At 36.9% G+C, this 21,096-nt stretch overlaps 1 protein-coding gene across 7 annotated transcripts in view; it reads left to right on the forward strand.

Annotated features, from left to right (window-relative positions):
- EXOC6 (exocyst complex component 6) overlaps window positions 1–21,096 on the forward strand; it is a 103,134-nt gene that overhangs the window by 64,609 nt on the left and 17,429 nt on the right. For all 7 annotated transcript variants that reach the window (XM_062580092.1, XM_062580095.1, XM_062580093.1 and 4 more), the window contains 2 exons: window positions 3,810–3,951; window positions 13,839–13,912. In XM_062580092.1, the coding sequence (XP_062436076.1) occupies window positions 3,810–3,951; window positions 13,839–13,912 (216 nt within the window). The remainder of the gene's footprint in view (window positions 1–3,809; window positions 3,952–13,838; window positions 13,913–21,096) is intronic.

Here is a 21,096-nt window from a genome sequence, read left to right on the forward strand (position 1 = left end):
TTTTATGCTGAGGATGGCAGTTTGTGTTGTTTTATTGTTTCTGTGATTGGCAGTAAAAGCCTAATTTCACAGCTTGCAGTGAGGGTGAAGGGGTGGTGGTTTTCTGCAGCTATATTCAAAAACTGTCAATCAGAAACCTCCACAGGCTGCTTAAAGAATGGGTTTTCTTAGTGATTTCTCTAAATGCCGCTTCATGCTGTCTTTGATTGGCACAGCCTGGCAGGGAGGATGGATGAATCTGTCACCGGCCAGTTAATTGTGTTGCTGGTCTCAGCCTGACATCAGGTCTTTGACTCTTAAGTGGCTCAATACAAAACAAATTAGCAGATTGTAGTCATATTTCTCATTCTATATGCTTTGACTTTGTTGAATGCAGTCCATAAATCATATTGACTGACACCATAGTGAATGATGAAAGCTGCTTTTGAGACAGCTAGCATGGGTCTTAGAAAGCAGGACCGTGAAGGTGCCGTGGAAGGATGCTGACCCTTTGGGAATTTCCTAGGAGCCAAATGTCTCTTTGCTGCAATTGTTCTTAGGAGAAAAGCTTTTGGTCCTATTAAAAAAAAAGGGGGGGATTTAATATGTCAGCAGATTCTCTTTACAAGCTCCTTTGAAATATAAGAAGTTTGTCTAAGGGTTTTCTCTTCTTACAAAGTTGTACTTCAGCAAAATGTGGAGGCTGGGTAAAAAAATAGTGGCTTTTAACACTGTTAGCAGGTGTTTTTGCTTATAGAATAGGGTCCTTGTTTCCTAAACTTTAAGTTGGTTGAGTGGAAGAAAAGGTTTTGTAGATAGCAGCAATTAACTTAGGCACAGTGGAGATAATAGTAGTGTCTCCAAATGGGAGGCAATACTAGAATGAATGTGAGAAGACTGCTGAATCTCTGCATGCTATTGAATATTGGTATTTAATTGCTAGATAGAGCAACCATTGCCACCACCTCTTATAAAAAAATGAAATAAAAAAAAGAAAAAAGGAAAAAAGAAAGAAAAAGAAAAAAACTGACAAATGCTAAATCTTAATGTCTTAGCATTAAAGCTGGCTGAGACTTGTTTCATTCTGGAAAAGAAACATCACATTATCATTATTTTCACAAATCTTTACACTTCCTCTTTAAAATACACTGAAAAAATGACAAATGCTTACTTGGTAGATAGTAGACATTTTAAGAGATTTAATTAGAACTGATTTATCAAACATTAATTTGAAGTGACGTTCTCCGATTTTAAAGAAATACTTTTTCTTCATTCTCTTCTCAATGTTGTACATCCAATGTATTCTGAACTTGGAAGCACTGAATTTTGAGGAGAATAACAGTAAAGTTCACATTTTAAAATTCAGCTTTTTTATTGATATACTTCATAGATTTAAGTTTGATTTTTTTTCTCTAGTTTTACAAAAATCAAATGGTCTTGCTGAGTAGGTATAAACTGTGTATAGTAGAATTGTATTATTTCTTGATGTAGCAAGTGAACAATAAGCCTGTAGTTCAAGTTGCATAGTTGTAAATAGTTAAAAATTGGGATGTTTCAATTTTTTGAGATTTTTAAATAAGCATTATATGTACAAATATTGATACTTATTTAAAGTCCCGGTGACTTTTCCCATGTCATTTCTGTATTGTAACCATTATCTTGTGCTCCAGTACTATTGATATTTGCCAGATTGTAACAATTAAGTACAGATGCGTGCCATAAAGATAATTTTTTTCTTTTATTTATAATAATAGTGGAGTACGCTTTGTTTGCATATGAAATAAATTGAATGTTAACATTTTTTTTTGAGAACCTATTAATCTGCTTGAACTTTTATTACATTATAGTGGCACCATAAATAGGACATGGAGCTGATTTGATGGAGCAGTACATTAAACTGAAATGCACTAGTTGTTCCATTAAATCAAAATGACATTTCCATTAAGTATTTCAAACCTACTACATTGTAATTAAATGAACTATGGCCCATTGATTTCCCCTCCTCACCCTCTTTTGTCTGTTTTTCTTTCTTTTTTTCTTTCCCCCCCCCCCTTTTTTTTTTTCCATTCATATTGATATTGTTCTGCTTGAGGAATAGAGCTGCATGTCTCCCAGTGTAATTACCATTGGGTTTGGGAGACTTCTAAGCATGCTGTTCTTGCATTGTTTCTTACATTCCTTGTTGTCAGTTCATCTATTTTGGTCAAAAATGTTATTTGCTTTTCTGAAATTTTCAATTAAGAAACTGACATCTCATTTTAGATATGAAGCTCCTTATAGCTTAAGATGTCTTAATGCTAAGGAGGTATTAGCAAAGATCATTTAATGTTTCGATTTAACATGTGAAGAGAATGAACATTTTACATTATATTGCCTATGTTTTAATGAAGTCTATTGTAACAACAAATAGATTTTAAAAGTACAAAATATTTAGGGTCAAATTTGCTTTGTGCTATATGTACACATTAAAGTTCAGTGACGTGAGCAGGGTGGTTTTATTAAGGGCAAGATCTGGTCCTTTAGATTTTAGACCAGAACTTCGCAAACTTTTTGGAACATTGAATCACTGTCAACCTTTTTTCACCAATCTATACGCATGCTTATCATCAAACTCTTACTTGAAATCACTGCTTTTATGTGTTTCTGTGAGCTACTGATCATCCTGACTTTGCAGAAAACAGCTGGGGAACCATTGCTTTAGAGAACAGGGCTTCCTCACTTTACTAAAGCGTAAAAGTAAAATGATAATGATTTGCACTCCAGTAGGTATGTTATGTAATTGCGATTTCTTTTGTATAAGCATAGTAATAATTAGCTGTGTATCAGTATATATTGTAATATATAGCTCAACGGAAAAGCACCGTGACTAGTGAGACAGAATCATATAACTGCATTTGAAAGCCCAGATCTCTATGCTCTGAAAGGTTGTAGCATTATGAATAGAATGTTGCCATCTAATCAGGTATCTGGTCTTCATTAAAAAAACTGGAAATACTACCATGTAAGATAAATCAATCTTGTGTACTAAATTTTAATAATTTAGCAATTAATATCTGATTTCATGCTTTGTTTTATTGATTTCAGTTTTGGAAGATTGTTTCAATCATATATATTGTGAAGAGGAATGTTAATAACTAGATTATGATAGGGAAATTATTTCTATTTTGTACAGCAGAGGGCTGCATTTCATTTTGTAAGCAGTTGATTACTGACTTCACTGACTTATTAAGCACCTAAAAAGACATAGGATAAGCATGAATGTTTTAAATAATTTAGCAACAAGTTTTGAGGTGCAATTCTAACAATTAAGATGTCAATAATTAGCACAAGCTGTTGTAAGAATTGTCCTAACTGAAAGCAATGGTTTTGGTTTATATAAAGGGTGTGGGTTTTTGTTTTGGTTTTTTGGGGGTTTTTTTGTTTGTTCTTAAACTGATGGTCGTTAAATGTGCAGCATGTTGATTTCCATTTTTGCTTTCATTCTCTTTGGATAGAAGTCCACAACGCTGTTCACATGCTTCAGCAATTTATATTGTCATTATACTCTTTCATCTTTGTAAATGTATTTGTATTTTTGAAGACCATTGGATGTAAATCTGGAAGAAACAGCAGTAATTGTTTTAATGTATATCTGATTTCGACTCCCTAGCTGATGTAATAGAGTCAAAGCTAAGACGTTAAAGAAATGACAGAAAGTCTGATCATTCTTCTTCTGATCTAAGTGCTGCATCATTAAAATTTTGAGTATATAATAAAAACACATCAGATAGGCTGATTTTTAGTGACATATCATTTGCATCTATCCTAAAATTTGTTGGTTTTTCTATTAGGGAAAAGTGGCCCAGACAGCTTGCATGTCAGCCTGCCAGCATCTCTCAACATCCCTAATGCAGATGCTACTGGACAGTGAATTAAAACAAATAAGCATGGGAGCAATTCAACAGTTTAATTTAGATGTGATACAGTGTGAATGTAAGTAGATGTTCCAGTATTCCTATCTGTAACTGTCTTAACATTGCAAAAAAAATCTTCAATTAAAATATATGGTGATCCTTTTCCATAATCTACTAAAATTTCTTTTTATGTAGTTTTATTACATTGCAACTTGCTGTAGACATACATATGATTAAATATATTAACATTTCTGGGAAAGTTTTTGATGAAACATTTTATAAACTTGTATTCTGATTGAAATGTTTGTCTGTTGTTACTGCTAAGGACTTCTTAATCACTGTGTCCAGTAAAAAGGCAATGATCTAGTATAAAATTGCCCCCAAACAGTACTTTTAAAATTATGGTTGAGCAAAAAAAGTCAGATGTCTATGTAATTTCTCTTGAATTCATTTATTATGACGCAAATTTTAATTATACTGTTACATAGGGCTTCCTCCTTCCTAGAAGTGCTTACTGCCTTACTTGCTGTGCAGAATAGTAGTACACATTTAAAAAAAATGTGATTTTTATTCTCACTGTTTAAAATATAACCTCAGAATTATTTTATAAAACTGATTGAATCTAGCACTGAAGGCAAAATTAATTTGTTCCTGTGTGTTATATGAAACTGACCACTGTAAAATGAGTTCTTAATCTGTATTAAGGAAGGTACTTTAATAGCATCGCTGTGATAAGGGTTGCTTTTATGCTTGTTTTTGTACTTGACGACTGAGATACAAAGAAAAGATTTACTAGGGTTTTTCAATGCATATTTTTAGATTCTTATACTTTGTTTTTTCTAAGCATCTTTCCTTTTATGTATTTGAAGCACAGATTTCATTGGTTTGGGTGATTGCTATAAAACGTGGCAGTTCTTGTTGTATCTTAAGGTTTTAAGTTTGAACACAGAGAAAAGTGGACTACTCGTTAAGCAACCACCCATGAAAATTTGGGTTTGAGTAATTTGGTTAGCGTCACAGAGGATCCTTGTGGAAGACCAGGGATAGAGATAAGGGGCATATTTGACTGTTTCACCCATAGGGATGTCTTTCCTTCTACCATATATATTACCTTGCATCTAAAATCAGTAATAGGTAAGGCAGGTATCTTGCTGATAGTCCTTCATTATATAGCCTTCAGTTCTTTCACTGCGTAGAGTGAACTGTCAGAATTGTCGGAGTTTGAAAAAAAAAAAATATATATATATATATATATATACATATATTCATATATATATATTTGTTATCATGACATTATAGTTTGTTTCATGCTGTGATTGTGCTGGCTGGACAGAGGTGCACAGACCGTATTTTGACATTTTCTGCATTTTTCTACATTGACATACTTAATGTTGCAATTTTAATAATGTTCTTTCAAGTAGGTGGATAGCGATATGTGCATGTGAATTTGTGTAATTTCCCAGGTTTGAAAAGGATCCCAGCTGTAAAAACTGAAATGCCATAACATTCATAATTTTGACACCAGATTCGGTCATCTAGACAACCTGAATCTGTGCATCCACTACGGTTACCTGCCTTCTGAACAAAGGGCATGACAGACAGCAGAGAAAGCTTGCCCGCTACTGTATTATTCAGTTTCTAAGACGTGAAATATTTCTACACGACACTGTACTTCACTACTCTATAGAGTAGGACTAGAGCAGGACTTTTCCCTTGTCCTGCTTTGCCCTGGTACTTACCATTGTAGTTTCCATTATCAGGTTTTCTACCGTCCTTGTTTGCTGTGTGCCATAAATGTCAACCAATGAAGAGACCTTAGTAGAGTTTAGTTTAATGTAACGTGATAATATTTCATTATTTTGAGAGAAAAACAATAACCTACTTTAAGAAAATGTATTTTATTCTGTTTGGCTCAGTTGTCTTCCATTCACCAAAATCACTCTCCAAATGAAGTCTTACAGCACGGTACAAAGCAGTGGAGTGCATAGATACTGTGTAATGCCAGGGGAGCTATAGCTAGAAGCAGAAACAATATTAACTGCTGAAAGGACTGTTGCTTAGTCCAGCATCAGCATTGCTCTTACACCATATGCTGTTTCCATGGTGTAAGCTGCACGTATACATGCTGGGGTATGACTACAGAAGTAGCAGTTTGCGCAGGACAAGCACGGGATGTCCAACATGGCATTCTTATGCAGTATAGATTTATTTTATTTTTGAGAGGGGGAATAATTAAATGCTCTTTTTCCCCAATCTCTAAACTAATTTACATCATTATTTGCCATAATAATCCTAGCTAAGCATTATCCTTCAAGTATTTGTCAGTCAAAATCCTCCATGAGCTATTTATCTTGCACTTGTGGGAAATGTTCCAGCTTTTGCTTGTTCTTTCAAAGACTCAAAACCTGTGGAGAGAAGGATTTTTTTTTTCATTTTGTCGTATCTCAAAATTAGTTAAAGGAGTTTTTTTAATTCAGTTTCTCCTCCCATAAACGTGATCTAGCACAAGCAGGGCATGAGAATCTTGGGCCAAAATGAAGAAGTTTCAGAAAAGGCGGTGACTTAGTTGCTAAGACTGAGAACTGCCTTCTTTTGACCATTACATAACTTACAGCATGGGCTGTACAACCACAAATATCACAAACTAACTCCTTTTCTTTCTACAAAGCTTTTAAAGCATGTTAGAAAAATTTTGGTCTTGCACAGAAGCCCATTGAATAGTTTAAATATAGTTATGGAAGTTTGTCACAATGGTATGTTACAACAAGTAACATACAGTCTGTGAAGTAAGGAGTTGGCACAAGATTTTGCCTAGAGATTGCTTTGCTGTTGCAGCTTCATTTATAAGGTCCATCACGAGCACATTCCAGGCATCACTGCGATGCTTGTGATTTATGTTCTTGCTCATCACCCTCCTCCAGCTTTCTTCTCTGACATTTTGGGATTAATGGATACAATAGTGACATTTCAGTTAGCACTCAGGGTGTGCAAATAATTCACAAATGTTGGGTAGCTTCCTAGTGTATTGTGTTACATGGATTTGGCATTTTCCTGATAGAGTGGAGTATAGTCGGATGTATTTTTGAACAAAGTAGTTGTGCGAAATGCAGAAAGTAATGAATATTTGAAGATGCATTTTAAAATATTTTTGGTGATACTCAAGATATTTGATTTTTAATTCTGCATTTTTATTCTCTCCAGTGTGAAATGGACGAGAGAGAAATAGCAGCAAGAAGTAAAATGTGATTACTTGTCAGATCTTTTTCCGTTAAAAACCAATCAACAAACAACCTAATAGTCTGTTAATGAACTGTTAAGTCAGTAAGTCCTGATATCCTGGAGCTGTAGCAAACAAGTTGAATGATAAGGCAGGATGATAAGTGGAATTCTATGAAATAGAGGTAGTAATGGGGAAGGGAACGTGATGATCTTGTGGTGCCCTCTGGAATTTCATTATCCTGCACTGCATTTCTGTGCAAACTACCTAACTTTAAGAGGCAGAGCAGCAAATCTGGAAGATACTGTCTGATAATTTTGCTAGAGAATAGGATCAAGAGGTCTTTTCTGATAATAGAAAAAACAATAGTGATGGCCTTCTCCATGCAGAAGGCAGGTTTTAGTTGCTTTGCTTCTAAGACTCTTCCAAATGTTCCAGAAACTAAGTTTGATTCCAAGTTGTCCCTTTTTAATTAAAGTGTTTCTACACTCAACATATTTTATAACATAGAGCAATGTTTTACTTCTGTATTTTACACCATTCTTTTTCAGTGATCTTCCACTAGATGATTGAGATTCTTACAGGAATACTCAGGGAAATAGAACTTATGAGGTCTCATTAAACAAAACTCGGAGAACGGCCCTTTGCTCGAACATTGGATTTCGGTGTCCTGGGGATGGATGTGGTTTGGGGAATACTTGTTTCTTGAAGGTGAAATTCCAGTCTGGGTTTTTGCATATCTCTTCATGAGAAGCAAAGCATAAGTAAGAGGAAATGAGCTTTTCAGGGACAGAGATCACTTGGGGAATGCGTGCTGCTTGTCAAATCCATTGGCAACAAGCCTCTGAACTTTGATAGTAATAGTAGACCATTACTGATAATGTTTAATGTATTGTATGTATGTTTATTTAACAGACTTAATTCATCGTTAAGTATATTTAATAATATATATCTAAATAAGCGTAAACATGAATACATAATTTTATTTATAAAATGTATCATTTTATGTATATTATACCTTTATGAAACTAGCTACTGTGTTTGAAGTTTAGCATGATACTACTTGAAATCTTTCTGGTATGTTTACTGAAGTAAAATAGAATAATAATCATGTGATCTCTATTTTTAGCTCTATAACATGTATATAGTGTTTTATGTATTATATTCTACTATAGTATTTCATGCTGGTGCAATTCTAAAACTTTGCAAATAGCTGGGAAATATTTAAATTTGAAAATATTTTAATTTATATTGAGTCTGTGAAGAGAACAAAATAGAATTAAAGAAAGAATAATAATGAAATATTGAACGTATTATGCTGATACAATATTTAGTAACTAGATGTGTTCTCTTATGTAGTATCTTCTTGATTTTCACAGAAATGTACTAGTAAAATGCTGTATGCTGCTCACTATAGATTCTAAATTAAGCAGATTTAAAGTAGAATGTTGCATGAAATAGTAATTGTATATTTTTCTCTGGCCCAGACAGTATGCTTGAAGATTCCACATTACTATCAAGTTTTGTTGAAGAGATCTGGCAATCTAAAAATATGTGGGCTCCTTCTGCATAGGAATAATAGATACTTACATTTTCTGCTTCCATGGGGGGGCGGGGACGGGGGGGAATCTGGGTGCTGTTGACTTCCCTAGAAAGATCTTTTTCTTCATATTAATATGAATTTAGATTTCATTGTCTGTTTGTTGTAATTTTTAAAGCTCAGAATATAAATTTAAGGGGACAGAGCTTTAATTTAAAACACCATCCAGATCTAGATGCCTTACATCAGCATTTTACTCATTAAGTAGTAACCGGTTCCTAAATCCTAGTGGTTGAAAAAATTACCAATAATTTTTGTAATTTATGTCTGTGTTTTAAAGTACTTGAATTGTGAGACAAGATTAAGTGGCAGAAGAAAGTAAGGTTTAGTAGGCATCTTGCCTCATCCAGACATGACTCTGTACAAGGATGCAAAGGTTTGAGCCCTGCCCGTGAAGCAGAGAGAGACAAGTCCTGGAACAGTGTGGCTTAGCGCAGAATTAGTCCAAAGATGGACTCAAGATAGCCTCCTGCCTAGTCCAATGTAGGACTTCTGCCAGTCCCTCCTTTTTGATGCCCTGGCTTCACTGAGAGTCGCCATATTCAAGAGCAGGAAGTAATCTTGACTGGGCTTCTCTCCACTGAGTGTACAGAAAGGTGATCTCACATGGGCGGGCATGCCTGAAGCTGAGGTACCCAAATCCTGTTTTTCCTTGAAAGGCCCCACTGTTCTTCTGTAGAGGCCCCTCACTTTACCTGCCTCATCTCCCCTCTGGAAAGTCAGGTAACGGTAGCTCACTTCAGTCCATCCTTCATCTGGCGGCCACATATGGCAGCGTAGGAGCGAGGGGATGGGGAGATGCTGTGGTGGAGCTGGGGGCTGCCTCTGGGCCAGCTGGCAGCTCCTCAGCAAGGCTCCCCTGGTGTGTTTGCACAGCTGGAGCACCCAGCCGGGCTGCAAAGTGGCCAGGGGCTGCTGTGGCAGTCACCTGACTCTCTGCTTTGCATTTACTGTCTTGACTTTGAGTCAAGAATGCATGTTAGGAAGGGGAAGAAAAACTGCTAATTTAGCTTTTGATCCCAAGTCTGGACTCCTAATTTCAGTCTCTACCACTGAGCTGCGAAGTACTTCTTAGAGAGTAAACCCTGCATTCCCAGACCAACCGAGAGGTAATCGTGGGCAGTTGCATGTTTTTAGAGATTGCTAAAAGGTGGTGTTTTGCGAGAATAAAATGAGGAGACCTGCTAATAAATTGATAAAGTACATAGAAATTCAGTATCATGTGTTACCCCCAGCCTGTTTTTGTTGTAACATCTTTTTATTGTTGCATCCTACCTTCCTTGCGTTCCTGATTTCTCTGTTGAATAATGAAGAGATTGGGCATATTGTGGACACATTCTGTCAAAGATAGTATCTATATACATGGAAAAGGACTACACTATATCAATGAAGTGCAGGAAAACACGTTAACAAAAGCCTTTTGAATATCAGATTTGTATAATGCATATTTTCAGCTTATTTCTTTTGAAAACATTGAAGCTTGTCACAAACTACAGAGCAGTTTGTCCCTATACAGAACCATTTAATGATGATCTTTGAATTTTCGCTGATACATTGTAAAATTCCTGAATGTTGTTGTGCACATTTTAGCAAGTAAACAACCAGCTACCCCACAGACCAAATCTTCTTTCAGCCTACAATGAATGTGGAGAGTGGATATTTTAAAAGATAGAAGTATGACAGTGTTTCATTACTGTCTTGAAAAGGACCCTTAGGACAAAGACATTAAAAATGCTAATCCTGTTCTTATAATATCTTCCTAAAGTGCTGTGCAGTAGAAAATATTTAATTAGCCTTGTGAAATTGTTAGCAAGACTTAAAAACCCTGAGTGTATGGGGGGGGGGGGAACTGTCTGACCCTTACCATAAGTAGGTTATCTTTTTGCCCTTTGAACTCATGGAATTACAATAATGAAACAAATTCTGCTGTAGTCGCCTGTCAAAACTGACACTAAATGTGAGAATAAATGCTTATGCTGTAATGATTGTCCCCGTGTTATAAATGTATTTATAATATCAAATTGGAAGTAAAGAGTATTCAGCATAAATAAAAAATAATTTTGGTGCCTTGAATGCTTCCTGCTTTATAGCTGCCTTGGTAGTTGGTACATCATAGAGGAATAAAATAATTTTGTATTATCTAATATATTAGGATGATTTCCAAACTAGAGTAGCCAGACAAGCTACCCACTATAAGAAAGTACCTCCCAATGTGTAAGGTGAGAATAGCTACTTGAAAACACTTGCTCCTGGTCTCTATACACACTGCACAGTTTCCTAGCCATTTATTTGTCCTGGTACTTACTTTTTCCCCGTGGTACCATTATGGAGAAATTGGAGTGACTCAAATTCAAGAGGGAGATGCTGATTTCAGCGTACAGCATGTGAACGGAAAGTTACAAGGATTAGGCAGAGGTAGGCCTTACCTTGCAGGGTTGGTGCAGGCTCTCCTCGCTTGCTTTGGGGATTTAAAAAGCCTCTTTGTAGAATCATGCTCATCATTCCTACTAGTGGGCTGTCATAGCTGTAACCCCTGTATATCTTTTAGCTGTTTGTTATGAGACTTTGTAAAGAATTCCCTAACAGAGTGTGACTTTCCCCTATTTTAAATGCTATGTTTGTTTGACACAGGCCAGAATTAAATGTCTCTCTCTGAAGAAAGAGCAGTCCCAGTGGACATGAAATGCCTGCACAAGAGAGCCGAGGAGTCTTGTCTTCACGCTAGGGAGTTGAGAAGATGTGTGCTTTCATAGGCCTGGAGATTTTTTTATACTTCTGCAGCTTGACAGTTGTGCAGGCAGTGTTTTTTTTTTTTTTGAAAATGTATCATTAAACAAATTCTCTGTCCTTAAGCAGTTGGTTTTAGGATATCCTTTTTCCTATGACTTTTATCTCACTTTCTTATGTAGAAAATGTTCATGTGGTAGATCTAAATTCCCTGAAAACTTCCCTAGCAAGTTAGTGTTACTTATAATGTAGGGGAAGAAAAAATAACAATTTATAATTCAGACTCAAATAAAGTAACCAGGAAGCATTTGCCAACCATTACCAATATTTGGCTGTGGCAAAATGATATTTTCCATAAGACTGCTTCTGTAAGATTGCTATTTGTTATTAATTTAGGTGGTGGAGAATCAAGTAATATTCTACCTTAATTCATTCCCATATTACATGGTTGTCTAAAAAATATTTGCAGTACTGTAATGCAAGTAATAAACTGAGTCTCTGCCAGTAAAGTTGCTATGTCAGTACTATATTCATTTGTAATTAGATATTAAGATATTCTTAGATATTCTAAGATACTAGTAGCTTTTTGTTCCTAGTCAAGCGAGAATCTTTATTATTTTGGTTTACAGTTGCAGTCCACACAATCTCTGTGAATTCAACAGACTGCTTTAAATGGAAACCATACGTTCAGAAGTAAATTGCTGTGCCCATTACATGACTTTACCATCATGTTATTTCAGACACCAAATTATTTCTGGATATTGCTTTCACTTGATCCAAATTTTCTAGATGATAATTTAAAAAAAAATTACTACGTTTTTCACTTTACATTTAAACCCTATTAGGAATCTGTGTGGCACAACAACGGAGTTAGGCACTGGATCTGGGAATTTTTTTAAGACAGTTAAGTTCAGTTTTAAGTTCAGTTTTTCCTCTCCAGCTGTACTGTTGACTTAGCTATTTCTCAAACTTCAGAAAAAAAATAGCTTTCAGTGCCTCAAGTGATATCTCTCTGAAACTATTACAGCGATACTTTAAGTTTTCAATCAGAGGAACACAAGAAAATTTCTTCTAAACCCTTTTAAAGGTAGAATGTCTGTGTTAAGTGGGCACGAGTGGCAATGGGTGTTTCTGCAAGTGTCTGTGTTACAAATGTGTGACTGGGATGAGAACCTGAGATTTACCAAACGGAGTGAGGCTAAACATCTCTCTAGCTAAGTACCCTATCTCCAGTGGTGATCAACAGCTATTTAGGGAAGAGCCTAGAACATTGGGCTGTAAATTGAGTGATCCTTCCCATTGCATATTGAGCTTCCAGCAGGCTATAGCTTTTATAGGTTTTATGGGGTTTTAATGAGCAGGTGCATTCAGACCCTTATGTTTAATAACTACCAAAGGGCCTGTATTCTATTTATTTTTCTATGTTTACATTTTTTTACTTCATTTATACTTTTGCCACACACCACTCCTCATGAGAGTAAGTCCTGCAATTGCATTGTGTTGCATGAACAAATACTGTATTTTGTTTTGTAAACTCCTGCCCAGTTGTTTCATTGCCTCTTACTTCTTGTGTTGTGAGAAGCAGTGAAAGAGGGATAGTTCCCTCTTTGCCTTTTTCACACAATTCATGACTTCCTAGGTCTTGATCATATGCTGCTTCAGTGTTGCTGTCCAGAGGGCTGCTAGTGTGTCTGCTGATCATATATGAGTCTATTGATTCTATAGCAAATATGTGCTCTGATCTGCACCTATAAAGGTACTGCCTGAGCATTATCATCAGCTGGCTCTTTATTTTATTTCTTTCCCCACATTCAAAAATAAGCTGTCCCATCTACATTCAAGAAGAGGAAGTGCCTGAGAGTAGCCTCCCATGGACACTTGGGTTGTACCAGACAAGCCATTTCCCTCACCTTCGCTCCCCTTTTTTCCATGCAATTGAAGAGATGTTACGTGCTCCTGCGGTCTGCACGTGAAGCTAACTTTCACCTTAGTGTCTGTCTTTTATGGCTGTTTGGCTAGAAGTGAGATTTCTATAGAACAGATGCTATAACAAAAGTGACTGTTTAAAGTGATGTTGGCAGCTGTGGAATTGGTATCATTTCAAAATGCTTCAGTAATTGTTCACCCGTGAACAAATATGTAAAGATGTCTGCTTCTGTGGTCATAGCACTACTTCTGTTTTAGAATTTTAAGCAAGAGAAAGCACTTAAGTATGTTGTTATTGGGGATTAATGGAGCTGGAAAATGATGGGAACATTTTATTGCATTTTTATCATTGGGAATTAGTAATTATAATTGCTTTCTTTCTGTCAAAATAATTTCATTTTAATGTTCAGTAGCATTTACAATGCAGAAAGCTTGATTTGCTGCTAGTTTTTTTTCAGGAATCTGCATCCATAATATTTGTAACCTTTCCTTGCAGTGTTTGCTAGTTCTGAGCCTGTGCCAGGATTCCAGGGAGACACCCTGCAGTTAGCTTTCATCGACCTCAGACAAGTAAGACACTACTTGTTGTTTTTTATCCTACTAATTTCCCCTTTTGACCAATGCTGAAGTTATTAAATTCAAGAACCTTTCATGTTTTAGCATTCCCACGTAATTAGTTTTGAAAAGCAGCAGTTATTTGAAGTGTTACTATAGTGGCACCATTCCCTGTAATTTAGTATAAGACTGTTTCCCCAGTGTGATGTTAGGGGGCACTGTGCTACTGGTGGTACTATATATAATGTTGAATTGGTACTGGATATAATGTTGAATTGTGATCATGACAATTTGTAAAGAACCTGTGATGCTTTTTTGCAGGAGTATATATGTTATCAGGGTGTGCTGGCCTGGTTCCATTTTGAGCAATTGATCCTGTCTGCAAAACTACTCTCTGGAGAGTAATATCGGGCCTGATATTATTTAGCATTTCCTTTCCTTAACTTGTTACGTAAAATTATGTTAAACTGTTAAAAAGCAGCTTTATTCCAACTGGCTGATCTCTATTCTATGTCACATTTAATTTTAAATGCCTTTATATTGGAAGTACTTTTCCACAGTCTTGCCAAAATGATTTTTTTTTCCCTCATCTAACTTCAACTTATCTTAATTCCACCTAGTTCCCTGTTCTCTGTAAGCTCTGGCATTATGTCCAGCCATAAGAATTCATTTCCATAAACTTTTCTTTCTTAAAGTAATTTTTTAGAAAGGATTTATTTATTCTCAAAATTGCAAGTACAAGTGGTGTTCAAATAATGTAATGAATTATTAACTGCAAATGGAGAGGCTTTAACTTTCTACAGACTTTGCTGATATTTTTCAGCACTATTATGAGTCTACAAAAGTCACAGGAAGGTAAGAGAAATGCAGAAGGAATTCTATACCAAATTACAAATATAGTCAGAATGTTTTTGCTTTTAATAGTATTCTCTCAGCAAGATAACGAAAAGGCATTTCAGAAAAGAAAATACCTGTGGTAATGGTTTATTGTAGCTAATATTCCAGTTTCTCCTAATAATTAGAAAGGACTTCAGTAAAGTATATTTTTCAATGAAAAAGTTAAAAGGTAGAGCTTTATGTTAAATTCTCACGGGAATATAACATAACAAACACTGTCTACAATGGGATGAGCATGGACTGAGTAAAGAGGATATAGGATCTAGTCCATAAGACTTGTTAATGTGATACCTGCATATTAGGAGTTCCAGAAGTTTAAAAACGGCAATTCAGTGTGTGAAATATACTCTGCCAAACTTAAAATACCAGAAGTCTTGCCTTGACTAGCAGCCTTCCTCTTCTGGATTCTTTTTTATTCTCTTTTTATTATCATTGTTAGAAGTGACTAAACATCTTCCAATCTGTACTAAGCCAGTATAGTTGTAGGGAAAGGATGTTGAGAGATTTTTGGCATCATTTCTTTCATTCTCGTAAGTGCTGTAAATCCTTGCAGAGCCTGTGCTTTTTTCAAGGGAAAATGTGATTTCCAGCCATGCAGGAGGGCAGGGTGTGTACATACTTGCTACAGGAAACAAATAATATTTTTGTATATTTTAAGCACCAGCTGTTGAGCTTGTCACATAAATAGTGATTATATTGCTTATGATAGCACTCAGTTTATGTTAGTAACTTATATTTAGAATTTTCATGATGCAAGTAGCACTTCACTCTATGCCATGGGAATCTAATCGATATCAGATACTTTATAAACAGCAAAAGTTTGGGCAACTATTTTATTAGGACATAGTTTGGGCTTGTAGATGTAGAACAGTTCTAGTTCATTTAGTGTTCAGAGGCTCAATATTTTTGCGTGCCTCATCAAAAACATATAGGTATTGCAAGCACACATTAAAAACAACATTTACCATTTAGTAAGGATTTGCACTATTTTTCCTCTCTTCCCTATTTGTGATCAATTTCTATCTTAATAGGATGGATGACAGTTCTTTTCAAGAATACTTAGCAAAGCAACAGAGCCTTTTTCAGAAAGTTCTTATAAAAGGTCACACTTCTGTTTTTTAGTTTGAATTTGATACTTCTCCATGAATTGCAGGATATGAAAGATAAGGAAGTAGGTCCAGTGGTCAGGTTTTACCTGCCCACCCGGACTGTGCCCTGAGGTCAAACTCCTGATATTGGCTGTTTGGTACAGAGGAGCTGATGACAGGTAGGGGCTGATACAAGGGGAAAGCTTGAACCGTATCAAAGCTAAAAGGCAGGAGATTTGGGACTCAGTGAGAGACTGTAGCTAAAAGATGGATCAGCAGGATTGCCCTCTTCGTGAAAGGCAGCTGACCTGCAAGGGAAAAAGACTTTATCGTCCTGCCAATCACATACTTGCTAATGGAAGCCAGTTATCTCAACAACAGCTTACTCTCTCTGTGTTGTACAAGGACAATGTGTAAGATTAACAAGTATTGGGCAGTAGAATATTGTAGCACATTTTACTAAAGAAATAAACTGACTTACAAGGAACCAGCTTGGAAAAGGGAGGGGGAAGAACTATACTTGGATAAAAAAAGATGGAGGAACAGGTAGCTGCTTTGGAAAGAATTGCCACAGATATTTTCATGGTAAAAGTTTCTGATCCTCCATCTAGGCAATCTGTGAACAGCATGTGGGTCCTCCTGTGAGCTCAGTTTTTTCCTTCTGATCTTAATGGTCCTTTTGTAGACTTAGAAGAGCAACCATAGTAAGGACATAATGAGGAGTGCTCGTGGAAGGAGAATGGTATTTTGTAGCAGAAAGCTAGTAAGTAAGGGGCCAGGAATTAAGAAGGGACAGGCACTTCCAGAGTCCGTTTTGATGAGCCAACTCTTTCTCTTTACACTATCCTCTCATTTACTTCTTGTAGTGTGTAACATATTCCTTAAGGGAGCTTAGTAATCACTAGAATTCCTTTTGAATAAAAATTTCTGTGCTATTCCTGTAGCTGTGGTATCTCAGCATCCTACAGGGATGACTTACATAATGTGCCTGGCCAGTCACACATGGCTCACTTGCTCTCCAGTCTGTTTTCTTCTGCCACAAGGAAAACTTTTTTGTCTACAGACTTCTAATTCCTGTGTTTTGACTGTGCTCTGCTGTATATTTTCGTTGGTAAAAATAAGGCAGAAAACATCTTTCCTTGAAGAGGAGTGCCACAATTTCTAAAGAACTTAAAAGCTTATATATTGCATGAAGTAACCTAGAAAAATGATCCAGAATAATATCATGTTTGGACAATCTTTTCTGTGCGAGTTATTGGCTTCAAAGGGAAGAGTCTATTTCAGTTGCTTTATGCTGACTGGTGTGTATCAGGCATAGTCAAACACATACTTGGCTTTTACATCGCTGTAAATCTTTGCCTTCATAGTGGCCAATGAAACTTCTTCTGGAGGATACATTTAACCATGTAGGGTCATCCCAGAGCTGGTAAGAATGGATTGTGCTGCAGACCTGGGAAGATGAGCAGTGGCTATACAACCACAGAATAACATAGAGCGCTTTCTTAGAAAGCAACCTGAGGTTTACTGAAAGAGCAACATCAATATAAGATTAATAATATAGGAGCATATAGCCATGATAATCTAGAAACTTGCAGTTCCAGCAACTTCAGCAGCTACTAAAGCAGCAAACAGCTACTAAAAAAATCTGAATAGATGCATGGTTCTATACAGCTGCTGTAATTGTGTTATGTCTCCTGTCACCTGTCTTACCGTATGGCCTGAGGTGCATTTGCCTACATGTACCCTTTCACCCTACTTACTTAAAGCCACTGAGGGGCAGGGCAGCTCGCCAGCGGGATTATCAAAGTGGCATTGATGCTTTTAAGAGAATCTTCTCTGGCATCTCTTGAAGATGACCCAGCCCACCTGCAGCCTATATTGCTCTCTGAAGATAATCTCTTGCTACTGACTATATAGGGAACCTGGGTAAACAGCACAGTTGCCCAGTGTGAGGTGGAATGAACTTTGGGGGATTTTGCTACTAATTCAGATCCTAGGTCAGTTGGAATTAACCTTCAAAAATAAAAAAGTCTTAGTTCCTCCTGCTTGAATTAGTTCCTGAGGAAACTTAGGCTCCTATATGAATTGGTTTTGTCCTGGTTATGATGTGTTCTTCAGTGCTTAAGACTATGGTTACAGTTCTGGAATGAGAGGTGACTTCTTGCGTGTCCTGACACCTAAATTTTGTGAGGAAAAGGCCTGAATCTTAAAGTTCGTATAGTATTCAGTAGAGAATCAGTGTAGTAAGCAGTAAAGAAACATGATAACCTGATAGCCTGATATCCTGTTGTATTTTGTGTTAATTGTTGCTTTCCTAGGGCGAATTGTGTGATTCTTAACCAACTAGAAAGTAGCAAATGTCTGTTCATGAAATCCATTCATTGTCTGCAGAGAAGACTTGAAACATAAGCTGTAAATGTAATTTGACTTATTTTAATGTAGACACTTCAGTTTTTTTCTAGTGTTTTCCTCTACCATGAGCACTACTTCTGTTTCCAACAGACTTCTTCCTCTGCTATCTCATCTCTGACCAGTACTAAACTGGCTTGATGATTTGTGGAATTTTCTTATTTTGACAGAGGTGAAAAGAACTGTGTCTCACCTGTGGGTTTTTGGTACTTAAGCATGTTAATATCCTCCAATTGCTCTCAGTAATTGGCCTGCAACATGGGCAGCTTTCTAAAGTGAAGCGTATTCATATGTTGTTGGTAACCCCAGAGCTGAGCAGTCATCGTAGCCGCATCTCCAGCCATGTAGAGTTTACAGTCCAGTAGTGATGCATCCCCATCTGTGAGACCAAATTCCTTGAACAGCAAGGTCTGTAAATTCTGCCTGCCTGTGGGAGGAAATTCTCAATGTTTTGCAGCAGTTTCTGTTAACATTTTGCTAATGTTAGATGTAAATTAGACATAAAAACATGATGCAATCAGTGCAATTAGTGTATGAATTAATTTAGTATTGCATGCAACAGGTGTAATTTTATTAAGACTCTTAAGAATTTTCTTCTTGAAATATAGTCCTCAGTTTTCTTCTGCTGCACAACTTTGCTTCTCATTCACTATTAAGAGATGATACCATCCATCTGATCAACTTGGAAGTAAGTCATTGTTGTAGCTAGAAACTGTGGGGCAAATCACTGGGCTTCAATTCCAGCCAGTAGATTGTCTGCCACACAAGGCATGCTGGTAGGTCACTTTTCCCTGTCATTTTGTTTGCAGTGTTTAATTTGAATTCATCTCCTGTGGTAGTTACTGCATTTCAGCTCTGGCTTCTTTCTGATTCTCCCAATGTGCAGCACACTAAAGCTCTCACCATCTGCATTCCCTGCAGAGAATGCTCTCAAGCCCTTCTGTAAACCTCAGAATAAGTTGTAGCCTGTTGCCAAAACCATCCACTATCACTGTTAGAGAGTAAGGGCTCTAGAGTTGTGCTGTGGCTTCCTTCACAAGTTGCGAGTTGCTCACTGTGCCTAGGCTTTGAGATCAGTAGGTTACAGCTAACGGTGGCCTCTGCTCCATGGCAGAGCCTTGACCAGAAAGAACATCAGGATTTTCCAAGAGAGAAAACCCTAACACTTTCTTTAGGAGAAAGTCTTAAAAACTTTGGAGCTTAAAGATAAAAGTAAGCATCTCTTTCATAAGGCAACGGTTTGCATTGTTAGTGAGCAAGTAGTATAAAATATTTTCCTGGGGGAAACGGTTGCTGAGACTTTTATCTTCACAGAAGCTCTTTCACAATACTTACTGATCCTCCTTTCCCCCATACACTCCCCAGCTTCTCTGAACAAGCAGAAGAGCAAGTTACACCTGTAACATGAAGCCCAGCCTCAGGGTGCTGTGTAATGGGATTTGTGCTTCTCTAGTTTTCAGTCCAGTGCCACTTACTCAGCTAAAGAAAGGAGCTCAGATTTCAGACAGCAGTGAAGTGGGAGTTGTACTTCTCTGGATTTCAGGCCACAGATCCTTACGCTGCTAGAGAAGGAAACAAGTCTCTTGCTGACCACCTTTTCCATAAATTGATTCCACACCAAAGCTGAAGGAGTGTTGGGGCAAGCTGTGAGCAGGACAGAGGCCATTCCAGGCTGCATTTCTCATGTATTTGTATCATACTGGGTAACAGGCCTATATGTAAGAAATCTCTATCTACATTCAGAATGACTTGGTTATTTAAGTATGACTGCATGGTAAATGTGTGCTAACCATCTTTCAGGGGACGTGCAATATATTTTCAGCATACTGGATTCTTACAAATGGAATTCTTCACATGAACATGGGCATTTGTGTATAAGAACTTACATTCCCCGATGGCAACTTTTACTACTGATCTCTCATCTTCACCTAGAATCTGAAAACCCTGTACGTAATCACGGTAGCCTCTGATCACAAGCTATGTGTTTACAGTTGTTTGTGAGGAAGGTCTCAATCAGTGCTCTGTACACAGAAACAAACCAGCTCATCACTTGGATGGGATTTATACCTGCCAGCTGGTAAGAATTAGGAAGCTTTGGAAGCAAATGCAGAGAAATCAGCAGCAGGGGGTTCAAAAACAAGCCTGGCTCTAGATGCACTGTCTTGATAAGGATTTGCAGAATCAAAGCAGGATGGCATGTCAGTCATTTCCTGGCAGTAGGCATTCCTACTCTGTTACTGCCAGGAACTAAGAGCAAGGGTGATGTGCTGGGTAGTGTTCTCCAGGACATTAGATCATTCACCAAATTCGATGCAAATCTGGTCGTATCCAGTTCTACATCTGAATGGCTCTTTTTCAGCAGAAGAATGCAAATAACATGATAGCCCCCCACATTTTGACTCTGGATCGTGGTGTACTGATGATGTGGGATCATACCCAAAAAACAGATTTTAAAAATTCAGTGCTGTTGATTAATTTCAGTAGCCCTATCAGTAACTTACTGAATAAAACCTTGTACATATGGCTAGTTACCTACAAGATGTACTAGTTTCTTCCAAGGAAAGGGTATGGAATATTTGGTGACAGGTATAATTCTCTAAATGGGATGTCTTCTCCTAATCTACAGTAAAGAGTGCTATAGGAATCCTGTAATTATGGAACTTATCAGAAGTAAGAAAATAATTTACTTGTTATTTCTTTAGGCTCATTTTTCTAAGTTTTTTGTTTTTATTTCTTTAAGTTGTTATTTAAGGGATAAAATTGTCTTAGTTCTCCGCTTTCCCAACCAGATATACCCAGCTATTA

The sequence above is a fragment of the Rhea pennata genome, chromosome 7 (genome assembly GCF_028389875.1).
Source record: "Rhea pennata isolate bPtePen1 chromosome 7, bPtePen1.pri, whole genome shotgun sequence".
NCBI lineage: Eukaryota > Metazoa > Chordata > Aves > Rheiformes > Rheidae > Rhea > Rhea pennata.